Source organism: Gordionus sp. m RMFG-2023, chromosome 5, assembly GCF_954871325.1.
Source record: "Gordionus sp. m RMFG-2023 chromosome 5, tfGorSpeb1-WG-v2, whole genome shotgun sequence".
NCBI classification, from domain to species: domain Eukaryota; kingdom Metazoa; phylum Nematomorpha; class Gordioida; order Chordodea; family Parachordodidae; genus Gordionus; species Gordionus sp. m RMFG-2023.
In genome coordinates this window covers 14396274-14410554 of record NC_088779.1, presented here as the reverse complement: position 1 = coordinate 14410554, position 14281 = coordinate 14396274, and the positions used below count along the sequence as shown (strand labels likewise).

General features: G+C 27.8%; 1 protein-coding gene across 1 annotated transcript; it reads left to right on the top strand.

Annotated features, from left to right (window-relative positions):
- Window positions 1–10623: 10623 nt before the first annotated feature.
- Window positions 10624–11996, top strand: LOC135930197 (probable serine/threonine-protein kinase clkA). The gene is made up of 4 exons (XM_065466978.1): window positions 10624–10777; window positions 10943–11223; window positions 11436–11682; window positions 11734–11996. Exons 1-4 carry the CDS (start codon window positions 10624–10626, stop codon window positions 11994–11996), a joined length of 945 nt encoding a protein of 314 aa, XP_065323050.1.
- The last annotated feature ends 2285 nt before the right edge of the window (window positions 11997–14281 follow it).

The window sequence follows — 14281 nt, the reverse complement described above, 5'->3', positions numbered from 1 at the left end:
CCTTACATCCCCCCTCATAGTCAGCCAGGTCCCTATTTTACAGAATCTAACAACATTCTGCAACAAAATTGCACATGGACCTGTTCCCGAATCCATCAGGCCACTCCTGTTCGGCGCTAAATTAATCGCACTCGAAAAGCCGAACAAGGACATCCGGCCGATAGCAATCGGGACCGTATTCCGTCGCCTCGTTGCTAAACTCATAGCTTCCAAAATTAAGGACAACGCAGCCTTAATTTTAGCACCCCATCAACTCGGTATTGGCATCCAGGGAGGTTGCGAAATAGCCAAACACGCTACTCGCATCCATCTCCAAACCAACCCTAGCGACGAAATCCTCTTCAAAATTGATTTTTCTAACGCCTTCAACTCCATTCGCCGTTCCCACTTTCTTCCACAAATATACCACTCATTTCCCACCTTCTCCCAATTTTTCCACTCCTGCTATTCCAAGCCATCTCATCTCCAATTCAACAACTACTTACTTTCATCATCTGAAGGAATCCAGCAAGGCGATCCTCTAGGCTCGATACTTTTCTGCATTGGAATCAATGAAGTGGTCAAAAACATTTCTACCAACTGCAATCTTCCACTCCACACTTGGTACATCGACGACGGAATGTTCTGCGGCTCCCCTCACGAGGTCGCCAAGACCCTCGCCATCATTAATACACATTCCGCCGCAATTGGACTTTGACTTAACGAACAAAAAACCGAGATCTGTCCACTTCATTGTTCCATCCCATTCACCCATAACTTCCTTACAACCGAGCTATCATCCCTCACTCATCTCGGCTCACCTGTCGGTGGCTTGCAATCCATTAATCACTTCTTCTCTAACGCATCATCTAGTTTACTTCATTTCAAAAACATCTCTAAATCTCTCCCTCGCCATCAAGCTTTTTTTCTCCTCAAAAACTTTTACTACATTCCTAAAATTCTTTACGCTATTCGATCCACCTCAATCTTTAAATTTCCCGACTCACTAAAATCATTTGAAACTTCCGTCAAATCTCTTGCCGAAGAGATCCTTAATCTTCGCTTCAACCATAATTCATGGCTACAAGCATCACTTCCATGTAAGCTCGGGGGCATCGGCTTACGCTCACCTTTAACTCTTTCCATCAGTGGATTCATCGCCTCCCGCCACTCATCTGACTCACACATTAGCCAGCTTTCTCACTTTCCTGACCCATTATTAGCTGAAGCCCAGACCATTTGGGACAATTCCGTTGTCCCAAACACTCCTCGACCCTCCTCCTGTTTACAGAGAGACTGGGATACTCCACTCAACGAAGGCTCCGTCGCTTACCTAAAATCGAGCCTTCATGACGACGATCTCACAGTCTTTCACCAATTAAACCAAGGATCGGGTTACGAGTTTCTGGAAACTATACCCTCCAACAACCTCGACTTATTGCTGACCGCTGACGAGCTAAGATTTGCCATTGGATTACGGCTTAATTGCGAAATTGTTCTACCATACCAATGCAAACACTGCGAAACCAGCGTCGATCGCAAGGGCAGACATTGCCTCCATTGCCTCTTTTGCCGAGGCCGTTTTCCACGGCACACCAATTGCAATGACATCATATTGCGCGCTCTCAAATCCGCAGGCATTCCATCAAGACTTGAACCGACCGGCATTTTTAGATCCGACGGAAAACGTCCTGATGGAAAGTCCTTGATTTCTTGGTCAAGGGGCCAGCTACTAGTCTGGGACTTCACCTGCATAGACCCAAATGCCCATCCAACCACAACGTCGATGCCCTCGCTCTAGCAGAAACTCGTAAAACTATCAAATATAGTTCCATAGACCCCTCTTTCTTATTCATACCTATCGCCTGCTCTACTCTTACCACCTTCGGTAGCAAAGCTCTAAGTTTTTTTAAAGAATTAGACAAACGGATTCGGGAAAAAACCGATCAGCCTAAAGAGTCCCTTTTCTTACGACAAAGACTTGCTACCGCCATCATTCGCTCTAACTACCTAAGTTTCATCTCTTTCATTGAATAATCTCCTATGTCTATGCTCTCTCTCTCCCTTCTCTTTCCTAGTTTCTATTCTTTTATCCCTTACCCTCTTTCGCAAATTATATTTTTATATTTTTATATTTTTTTTACCTTTATTAAATTTACCATATAAAAAAATTTATTATTTACTATAAACTTTTGATAACATATTATATCAGCAACTATTGAAATAAAGAGAGAATTTTATTTCTTTTATATATATTTTTACCTATTTACTTTAAAAAAATTCAAAAAAAGTTAAAAAATAACGATTATGACAATTATCACTTTTCTATGGTACATCTTCACTGAAATTTTATTTTAACATCTTTACAATATATATTTTTACCTATTTACTTTAAAAAAGTTCACAAATAACGATCATGACAATTGTCATTTTTCTAGGTAAATCTTCACTGAAATTTTATTTTAACATCTTTAAAATATATGTTCTTACCTATTTACTTTAAAAAAATTCAAAAATGTTAAAAAATAACGATTATGACAATTGTCACTTTTCTATGGTAAATCTTCACTGAAAAATTATTTTAACATCATTACAATATATATTTTTACCTATTTGCTTTGAAAAAAAATCAAAAAAGTTAAAAAATAGCGATTATGACAATTGTCACTTTTCTATGGTACATCTTCACCGAAATTTTATTTCAACATCTTTACAATATATATTCTTATCTATTTGCTTTAAAAAAATTTAAAAATAAATAATTATGACAATTGTCACTTTTTTATGGTAATTCTTCACTGAAATTTTATTTTAACATCTTTACAATATATATTTTTACCTATAAACTTTAAAAAAAATTAAAAAGGTTCTAAAATAACGATTATGACAATTGTCACTTTTCTATGGTACATTTTCACTGAAATTGTATTTTAACATTACAATATATATTCTTACCTATTTACTTTAAAAAAATTTAAAAATAAACGATTATGACAATTGTCACTTTTTTATGGTAATTCTTCACTGAAATTTTATTTTAACATCTTTACAATATATATTTTTACCTATTTACTTTATAAAAATTTAAAAAAGTTTACAAATAACAATTATGACAATTGTCACTTTTCTATGGTACATCTTCACTGAAATTTTATTTTAACATCTTTACAATATATATTTTTACCTATTTACTTTAAAAAAGTTCACAAATAACGATCATGACAATTGTCACTTTTCTAGGTAAATCTTCACTGAAATTTTATTTTAACATCTTTAAAATATATGTTCTTACCTATTTACTTTAAAAAAATTCAAAAATGTTAAAAAATAACGATTATGACAATTGTCACTTTTCTATGGTAAATCTTCACTGAAAAATTATTTTAACATCTTTACAATATATATTTTTACCAATTTGCTTTGAAAAAAATCAAAAAAGTTAAAAAATAGCGATTATGACAATTGTCACTTTTCTATGGTACATCTTCACCGAAATTTTATTTTAACATCTTTACAATATATATTCTTACCTATTTACTTTAAAAAAATTTAAAAATAAACGATTATGACAATTGTCACTTTTTTGTTGTAATTCTTCACTGAAATTTTATTTTAACATCTTTACAATATATATTTTTACCTATTTACTTTAAAAAAATTTAAAATAACGATTCTGACAATTGTCACTTTTCTATGGTACATCTTCCCTGAAATTTTATTTTAATATCTTTACAATATATATTTTTACCTATATACTTTAAAAAAATTCCAAAAAAGTTAAAAAATAACGATTATGACAATTATTTTCTATAATTTTATTTTAACATCTTTACAATATATATTCTTACTTATTTACTTTAAAAAAATTCAAAAAAGTTCACAAATAACGGATATGACAATTGTCACTTTTCTATGGTACATCTTCACTGAAATTTTACTTTAACATCTTTACAATATATATTTTTACCTATTTACTTTAAAAAAATTCAAAAAAGTTCATAAATAACGATTATGACAATTGTCATTTTTCTATGGTACATCTTCACTGAAATTTTATTTTAACATCTTTACAATATATATTTTTACCTATTTGTTTTAAAAAAATTCAAAAAAGTTCACAAATAACGATTATGACAATTGTCACTTTTCTATGGTACATCTTCACTGAAATTTTATTTTAACATCTTTACAATATATATTTTTACCTATTTGTTTTAAAAAAATTCAAAAAAGTTCACAAATAACGATTATGACAATTGTCACTTTTCTATGGTACATCTTCACTGAAATTTTATTTTAATATCTTTACAATATATATTTTTACCTATTTACTTTAAAAAAATTCAAAAAAGTTCAAAAATAACGATTCTGACAATTGTCACTTTTCTATGGTACATTTTCACTGAAATTTTATCTTAATATCTTTATAATATATATTTTTACCTATTTACTTTAAAAAAATTCAAAAAAAATTAAAAATTAACGATTATGACAATTATTTTCTATAATTTTATTTTAACATCTTTACAATATATATTCTTACCTATTTACTTTAAAAAAATTCAAAAAAGTTCACAAATAACGGCTATGACAATTGTCACTTTTCTATGGTACATCTTCACTTAAATTTTATTTTAATATCTTAACAATATATATTTTTACCTATTTACTTTAAAAAAATTCAAAAAAGTTCAAAAATAACGATTCTGACAATTGTCACTTTTCTATGGTACATCTTCACTGAAATTTTATTTCTATATCTTTACAATATATATTTTTACCTATTTACTTTAAAAAAATTCAAAAAAGTTCAAAAATAACGATTCTGACAATTGTCACTTTTCTATGGTACATCTTCACTGAAATTTTATTTTAATATCTTTACAATATATATTTTTACCTATTTACTTTAAAAAAATTCAAAAAAATTCAAAAATAACGATTCTGACAATTGTCATTCTATGGTACATCTTCACTGAAATTTTATTTTAATATCTTTATAATATATATTTTTACCTATTTACTTTAAAAAAATTCAAAAAAAGTTAAAAAATAACGATTATGACAATTATTTTCTATAATTTTATTTTAACATCTTTACAATATATATTCTTACCTATTTACTTTAAAAAAATTCAAAAAAGTTCACAAATAACGGCTATGACAATTGTCACTTTTCTATGGTACATCTTCACTGAAATTTTATTTTAATATCTTAACAATATATATTTTTACCTATTTACTTTAAAAAAATTCAAAAAAGTTCACAAATAACGATTATGACAATTGTCACTTTTCTATGGTATATCTTCACTGAAATTTTATTTTTTTACATTATATAATTTTTAGCTATTTACTTTAAAATAATTCAAAAAGTTAAAAAAAAATAACGATTATGACAATTGTCACTCTTCTATGGTACATCTTCACTGAAATTTTATTTTAACACATTTACAATATATATATTTTTACCTAAAAAATTTAAAAAATGTTCAAAAATAACGATTCTGTTATGTTTATGTACGACTTAATTTAGTCGACTTTATTAGTTCTTTTAGTCGACTTAATTAGTTCTTTTAGTCGACTAAATTAGCCGTTTTAGTCGACTATGTTAGTCGTTTCAGTCGACTTAATTAGTTCTTTTAGTCGACTAAATTAGTCGTTTTAGTCGACTATGTTAGTCGTTTTAGTCGACTATATTAGTCGTTTTAGTCGACTATATTAGTCATTTTAGTCGACTATATTAGTCATTTTAGTCGACTATATTAGTCGTTTTAGTCTCGTTTTAGTCGACTAAATTAGTCGACTATTAGACTAATTTAGTTGCTAAAGTTTTTAGTCGAATTTTTCCACTAAAACTATTAGTTAGTCGTCTGTTAGTCGACTAAATTGAGTCGATTAACAACACTACTCCTTAATATCCCCTTGAATTTTTAATTGCCCCCTGAACGATTTCTTTTATAATTCTATTGCGTAATATATAGTTTAATTTTTATTTAAAAATTAATAGGACTATCTAAATTTTTATTAAATGAATACTATTTTAATTATTAGATTAGATTAATAGATATAAATTATATTTTCATTATGTCAGCTTGCTCAATTCTGTGTTAAAAATATATCAATATCACTCACTAAATATAAATTTAGTATTAACAGTTGAGGCTTAATTGACTTTTATTATTTAAATTATTATATAATAATCATTTATTAATTGAAAATTATCAAATTTAATATTGTAATTAGCCGAGTTCAAAATAACTAATCAACTATATTATTGATTTTTAAATTTAATTATCATGTCTCTTCCTAAAATTATTTTCAAGGTCCAAACCCAAATAAGTATAAGAGAATTATTTATAAAAAGTAAGTAGACATATAGTATAATCCTCTATTATACATTATTATTTATAAAATATTAGGTAAAATGCCACTTTTACAGATCTATTTGAAGTTATAAAATCTGGGGCGTCGCTAGCCTTTACAACTCATGGGGCTAACTAATAAAAATTTTATGATGGGGGGGGGGGGGGGGTTCGCTTCCATACCCCTTATTTTGCGGGCCTTCGGCCCTCTTTTGCTTGGCCTTCGGCCGCGTTTTATATTAATATATTATACCTTTTTTAAATATGCTAACTCTAGACAATTATTCTGAATATTCATAATATTTTCCATACAAAATAAACTAGCATATAAATAATTAAAACAATACAAGACATTTCCAAAAATAATGATTTTTAATACAAAATCTATTTATACAGTATAAAATATTTTCGATTGCTGATATAAAAAAATTTTCCGCAAAGAATTACAAGTGATAAAAAAGGTTAATTAATTCATACATATGCCTCAATTGATAATGGTTTTTAAAAACGACATAGGACTATATAATTCTAGCAAGTTACACTGACAAAAAGTCATGAAAATAATATAAATCTCTATTGTCATTTTAGACAATGTTTTATAGAATGGACTAATAAGGAAAAATTTATTAGCCCTCAACAATTCTTGAAGAAGAGGACCAATCCAAATCATAAAACTATATGGTGGTTAGAGTTTCCTCTTAGATGACATGATGGAAGCTAGATAAGTAATCGAGAAAATTATCGTGAGATATTAAATTTCTAAAAGATTATCTTCCATTATTTATGACATATAAACGACTACACAGTTGACCATTATTGCTTATCTAAAATATGTAATCATATGCTCTCAGCAGCTGTAGTAATAATCTTAAATTACATAGCCAAACAAATAATAGATGCTGGTTAATTTCTCACGATGGTAACCCTTATCAGAATTTGTAATGTTAGATAAATTGATAATATAAAAACACTAAAAATCTTTAAAAGTGCAAATATATTGAAGCCTTGAGTTATTTACACGGCAAGGATGCCATATAGAAATGAAATATTTTATAACTATAAAATAAGAACCAGAGTGATATCATGAAAGCAATTAAGATTTTATATATTATTGTCTCACCATCTCTAGTTGGTATATTATATCTTAAAATAATAGTAGTTTGTAATAATATCAAAAATATATTCATATTAAAAATTTAACTCAAAACTGTTTTTCATAGAAGAAAAAAATAGCTTTCCTAAAAACAAATAAAAAAAGAGAAGAAAAGATTTCTATTTTATTACATCCATTGTGGGATAAAAATAAGATGTTTAATTTTAATAATATTTTAAATAAATATATGGCGTTAAATAATTTTATGCAAATTGTTACTTATATTTATTAACTAAAGCATTTATTATTAAATTTTTTAAAATAACTGTAATATATTATATAGCTGTCAAATACGTCTGTAAAAGTGGCATTTTACCTGATATTTTATAAATAATTATATATTATAGAGGATTATAAACTAAATGTCTATTTACTTTTTATAAAAAATGCTTATTTGGATTTGGACCTTGAAAATAATTTTAGGAAGAGACATAATATAGTTGATTAGTGATTTTGAACTCGGCTAATTAATATTAAATTTGTTAATTTTCAATTAATAAATGATTATATTTATTTAATTTGGGTTATATAATATTTTCAAAGTTGTTAACACTCCTTTTTAAAAGTAGCTAGCTCCCTCTCCCGCTCCTACCTTCTTAAGAGGAGCTAGCTCCCGCTCTCGCTACTATATTTTTAAAAGTAGCTAGCTACCGCTCCAAATATTGGAGCGCCACTCCATAACCGCTCCTTTGATTTTCATTTTTTTTAGAAGGTATACGAAACAAAATCATATTTTTTTATCAAAAAGTTTTATTTATATTAAATGATCTATCAAAATATTTATAACCTTTTACTAGTTTTTAAAAGTAATAAATTTTCTAAATTAGAATCTAACAAACATCCACGCCTCTCCTCTAAGATCTCTTTTGCAATACTAAATAGGCGCTCCACAGGAGCACTATAGGGTAGCGGGGTATTGTATTTTATAAAGCTATTTTTTAATTCAGGGAATTTATCAAAAATAGTAATTTTGTTATCATTATTTAAAAAATATTTGTCCAATATATTATCTTCCTGATGAACATTCATGGAATCCAAAAAAATCTTCCAAATCATTTTGTATTTAAAAGAAATATTTTTTACTTTTAGTTGCTTTTTTAGATTGAAACTGCTCACTTTTGAAAATAAATAGCTTTATAAGACATTTTGCCCTTAAATTTGTTTGATCATTTGGATCAATATCTTTTAGAGTTAAAAATAATTTTTGCATGATGGAAATGGAAATTCGATTTCTTCATCTATGATCTCTAAATCCAAAATATCTAAAACTATTTTTTATTATATATATATGAAATGAATATTAATATGACTTACAAGATTTTCAAAAGAATTTTCAATATAAAAAGGAAAAACATGATGTTTAATATTTAAAATGATTAGATGAAAAACTAATATAAAACTCGGCTAAACATTTAATAATGGATAAATTTAAATATAATATTTCATTTTTATTGAATTTTAATTAACAAATATTATTAATATTTTAAAAAAATTTAATTTATACATTAAATTTTCGCTCTAGCCCTAAAAGAAGCTAGCTCCTGCTCCCGTTCCATTGTTTTTTAAAAAATTTAGAGCGCCGTTTGAAAAAATTATGAACATTCTTATATTTTTGACAAACGTAAACGTTCTTTTTGTTCGTTTTTAATTTTGTTCAATTTTTGAAAATCTTCTTATTTTAAATAAAAAATGTTACTTTAATATAATATAAATCCAAATTTTTTAAGAAAAAGGGTTATTTTTTAATCAGCTGTTTCCTTTATAACATTTGAATTTTTTTTAACTGGCTTTCTAATATTAGAATTTATTAATTTTAAAATTATTTATATTTTATGGATTAGTATAAGCATGGATGTTGTTAGACATCTTATTTTGAATTACATACCATGGCCCAAATATAATAAATACTTTATAGTAACATCCTATATTCCAGGAACTAATTCTAACCTTAGCAAATGCAAAATGTCCAAAAAGTATAATATTAATTTCAAAATCTTCAAATTTCAATTTAAGACATTTGATTGTAGTATTTATTATTTATAAAACGATAAGTAGCCTATTTTAGATTCAATCCATATGCTTATTAAATTATTATTATTATTATAATTGTTACATAAAGTATAAAGCAAAAATCATTAAATTTTATATATTATATAAATAGTTATAAAATAACTAATACCTTTTAAATTGATATACTTTAAGTGTGATTCTTTAAATTATAATCTAATCGCTATTATTTCTAAGTTTTTATCTAAAGGCTTTATAGAGGTTAGTAAGTCGGTCAATTTACAGGTGACCTTGTCAAATACGGTCAGATATTCTAAAAAATCTGGGGAAAAAATTAAAATAATGTTTGAAAAAATAAAAAACGATATAAATACATGTGATCACAATGCTTCTTATTTATTGGAACTCCGATATCAAAAGAAGCATATTACTAGTTGTGAATTTAATGAAGTATGTGATTAAAATATTTCAAGTGATAACATAAATTCAGAAGTAAAAGCGGCCTGTTTGATAGCAAATTATGTGGTCCATAAGAAAAAATCAGTTACAGACCTCGAGTTATTGGAATTGGCTTTGCCCACCATGCCCTTTAAGAGAAGTAGTATTTTAAAAGTTCTATTTCTTTTTCATAAAGAAATGTTATATATTCAAAATTGATAACCTTACCTATTATTACTTTTTGTTTTTCGTTTTTCGTTTAGAAATTAATATTTATAATCTAATTTTTATAACCTTACCTATTATTACTTTTTGTTTTTCGTTCAGAAATTTATATTTTTAATATAATTTTTGTAACCTTACTTTTTGTTTTTCGTTTTGATCATATATATTCTAATTTATATTTTTAGATAATATATATATAGTATGTGTAAAAAGAGATAATAATAATAAAATATATTTTTACTTACTCGCACGTTTATCATGATTCTCTTCATGGTGCTCCCAGTTTGACAAAAAAAACTCGCCTTATGGAAATTCTTTTTTTAGAAATTTTTCTTTTGTTAAAAAAATTTTTTTTTCTCTCTGTAAATATGAATAATAAAAAATTATAAAACGATACAAATAATTTCTATATAAAGAAGGGAAAAAAAGTAAAATCATTTTGATATTATTTCCATTATGTTTGCTTTTAAACTCATCAATATTCCTTATGAAATTTCCGTTTACGCCATATTATTCGAATTGACTTACAACTGTGACGTGCACGACTCTAGAATACTGGGTAGTGACGATGTTTTGTTTGAGTTTGTGAACCTCAAAGATATGATAAATTGTTTTGAATCATTGAATGGCAAATATTACGTGTATAAGGAGTCAGAATTTTTCCAATTAAACTGCATTTTTGTTAAAATCTGAAATGTTATCATTTCTAATATATATGATTTATTAATAAAATATGGAAATAAAACCTGAATTAATATACAAATTCCTAAATTAGTTGGACCACTTACTGAGATTTACTTAGACAGAATATTAAGTTATTTTTCGACCAGCACATTATCGGACTCTATTAAAATAAATACTTTGCTTAATAATTTATCAGACGAGGTCTTTGACAACATTAAATCAATTTGTTCCGATACCGACATACTAGATCTTAAAATTGTGACTAAAAAGTTAACTTACCTTTTACCTGTGCAAGATAAAAACATTTTAATAAATAAATTTAACTTATTACAGCAGAACTCGAGTGAGAATTTCATACAATGGTACATAAGAGTATCCAAACTGCATAAAAAATGTAATTTTTCGGATGACAGTAGATTAAAAGAAAAATTACGTACATCTACCTTAAATGACAAAATAAAATATAAATTTTGTAAAAATATTAATTTAACTTTAAATGAGATGGTTGAGTTAGGAATTAAGTTAGACAGTATCAGCGATAAGTCAGATGTTGATAATATAAGTTATATGAATAACGATAAAAGTCCGATAAAGATAAAAACTTTTACAATAGAAATAGAAACGACAACAATAATTATTTTAGACCTGATAATAATTTTAGAAATAATTTTAGAAATAATTATGATAATAGAGATAGAAATAGGTATTACAATAATAATTTTAGATACAATGATAGGAATTACGGTAATAATAATTCGAGATACCACGATAATTATAACAACTATAACTACAATAACTATCGCTATAACAATAATAATCAATCTAATTATGGTAGAAATAATACATGGCATGATAATAATCAAAGAAAACAAATCCAATAAGCTGACGGAAATCGTAACAATTACCAATCTTATTACAACAATTCAAATAATTATAGAGGTAGTGACAATAATCAGAGAAAGCAAATACAATATAACAACAACTCAAATAATTATAGAGGTGGCGACAACAATAATAGAAAGCAAATACAATACAACAATGATTATAATATGAATATTGAAGAAATTATTGAAGAGAAAGTTGACTCTACAAAGAACAAAAATGATAATGATTTCAATGTTAAGAACTTATCTGGTGATCAATGACAAAGATAATGCATTTTTGACTACTTTAAAAGTGAACGATTACATGTATGCAAGTAGATACAGGCTCAAAACATACTATTATACCTCATGGTCTGGCTAAAAAACTTGGTATTAGAGATGTTAAGAAATCCGAGCTACAACTTACCGCTTATGACGGAAATTTAATCAAGATCATCGGCACCACTCAAGTTAAAGTGACTTATGATGGTATCTCAAAATATTTACAAGCGATAGTCGTCGAATCAAGTAAAAATGCCTTGTTGGGACGTATATGGATCAATGCTTTCAAAAATATTTTAAATAAATTTATAGCAAATGTAGACACTAATTACGAAGATGAAATAAAAAAATTGATTAATAAGTGTGAATTCAAATTGACTAATGGGCCAATCAACAAAGCAAGTGTCAAGTTACATTTAAGAAGAGATGCCCAACCTAAAATTATACCGCCTAGACGTATTCCTTATTCAAAAATTGCTTGTTAGCAATGAACTTAAAAAATGGATACATGATAAAATAATTGAGCCGGTGAATGATGTCCGATGGGCAAGTCCTGTTACCGCTGTCTACAAAGATGATGGGAGCATTAGGCTTTGTGCTGATTTCAAGGACACTGTAAACCCAGCTCTAGAAGATTTCAGATACCCTCTACCACGAATCAATGATCTAATAGCTAAACTTTCAGAAGGAAAGAAATTTACGAAGATTGACTTTAAATATGCTTTCTTACAGATACCAATTGATAAAAGTTGCAGAAATATTTTAACCATATCTACGCACAAGGGGTATTACCAATTTACTAGACTTCCTTTTGGGCTTAAGACCTCATCTGCAATTTTTCAACAGATTATGGATCAAATCTTCGGTGATATGGATGACGTCATATTTTATATTGATGATTTACTTATAACTGGAAAAAACAATGAAGCCCACTTTAACAACATGAAAAAAGTGTTTGATAGAATATCATCGTTTGGGCTAATACCTAACTTCAATAAAAGTGTGTTCTTTAAAAACAAAGTGAGGTACCTGGGTCATGATATTGACGCTAGGGGGATTCATGCTAATCACGACAAAATTGAAGCAATAATTAATATGCCAGAACCAAAATCAGCTGCTGAATTATCAACATTTCTGGGAATGGCTGGCTACTATAGAAAATTTTTGAACAATTTTGCAAAAATTGCCGATCCTCTATATAAGATTGTCAACAAAGAAAAATGGGCTTGGAACCCAGAACACTCTAAAAGTTTTAATGATCTTAAGAAGTTGATTAGTCTTCCACCTGCTTTGACATATTTTAACCCTGAATTACCTATAGGGATAGCCACTGACGCATCGAAATGTGGTTTAGGAGCTGTACTATTTCATACTGAAAAAGATGGTAAAGAAAAACCTATAGCTTTCGCGTCAAGAACTTTAATAAAATCCGAAATGAACTATACCAATATTGAGCGTGAGGCTCTCGCCATTATGTTCGCTATAAGGAGGTTCCAGGAATACTTAATCGGCACAAAATTTACAATTATTACTGACCATAAACCTCTAGTTCACATTTTTACCAAGGGTCTTAAGGATAATAACACCATGTCCTTAAGACTCCAGAAGTGGAATATTACATTAGGATGATATGATTTTAATATAAAGTATAAAGCCGGTAAATATAATGTTTTTCCTGATTGTCTCTCGAGATTACCACAAGAATGTCATGATGAAACTATTGAAAATATCACTATAATAAATGAATATGGGGATTTACCTATTAATTTTAGTTGATAATAGTCGATGCCTACAGCAAATTTCCAATTATTATTCCTGTTAAAAATATTACGACTGATGTTGCTTTAAAAGAAATCTTCAAAAGTATTTCGCTATATGGAATACCTGAAACTATAGTTACTGATAACGGCACTAACTTTACGAGTAACGATTTTGAAAAATTTTGCAACAATTTCGGTATTAAACATGTGCTCACATCTGCTTATCACCGGCAATCCAATGGCCAGGTAGAACGCATGGTGAGAACGTTCAAAACACATATGAAAAGGAATATTAAAATTGACCTAGATATCGCACTTGGCAAATTTTTATTTATTTACAGAAATACGCGTAATGATACTACAGGAGTTACACCATCTCAGAGAATGTTTAATCGAGATATTAGAATTAAATGGGACTTATTAAAACCGTTGGAGGAGAAGGAGAATAAAATAAACGTTACTTTACCACGTAATAGAACCTTTAACGTAGGAGATTTTCTTTGGTACAAAGTACAAGGTGATGAT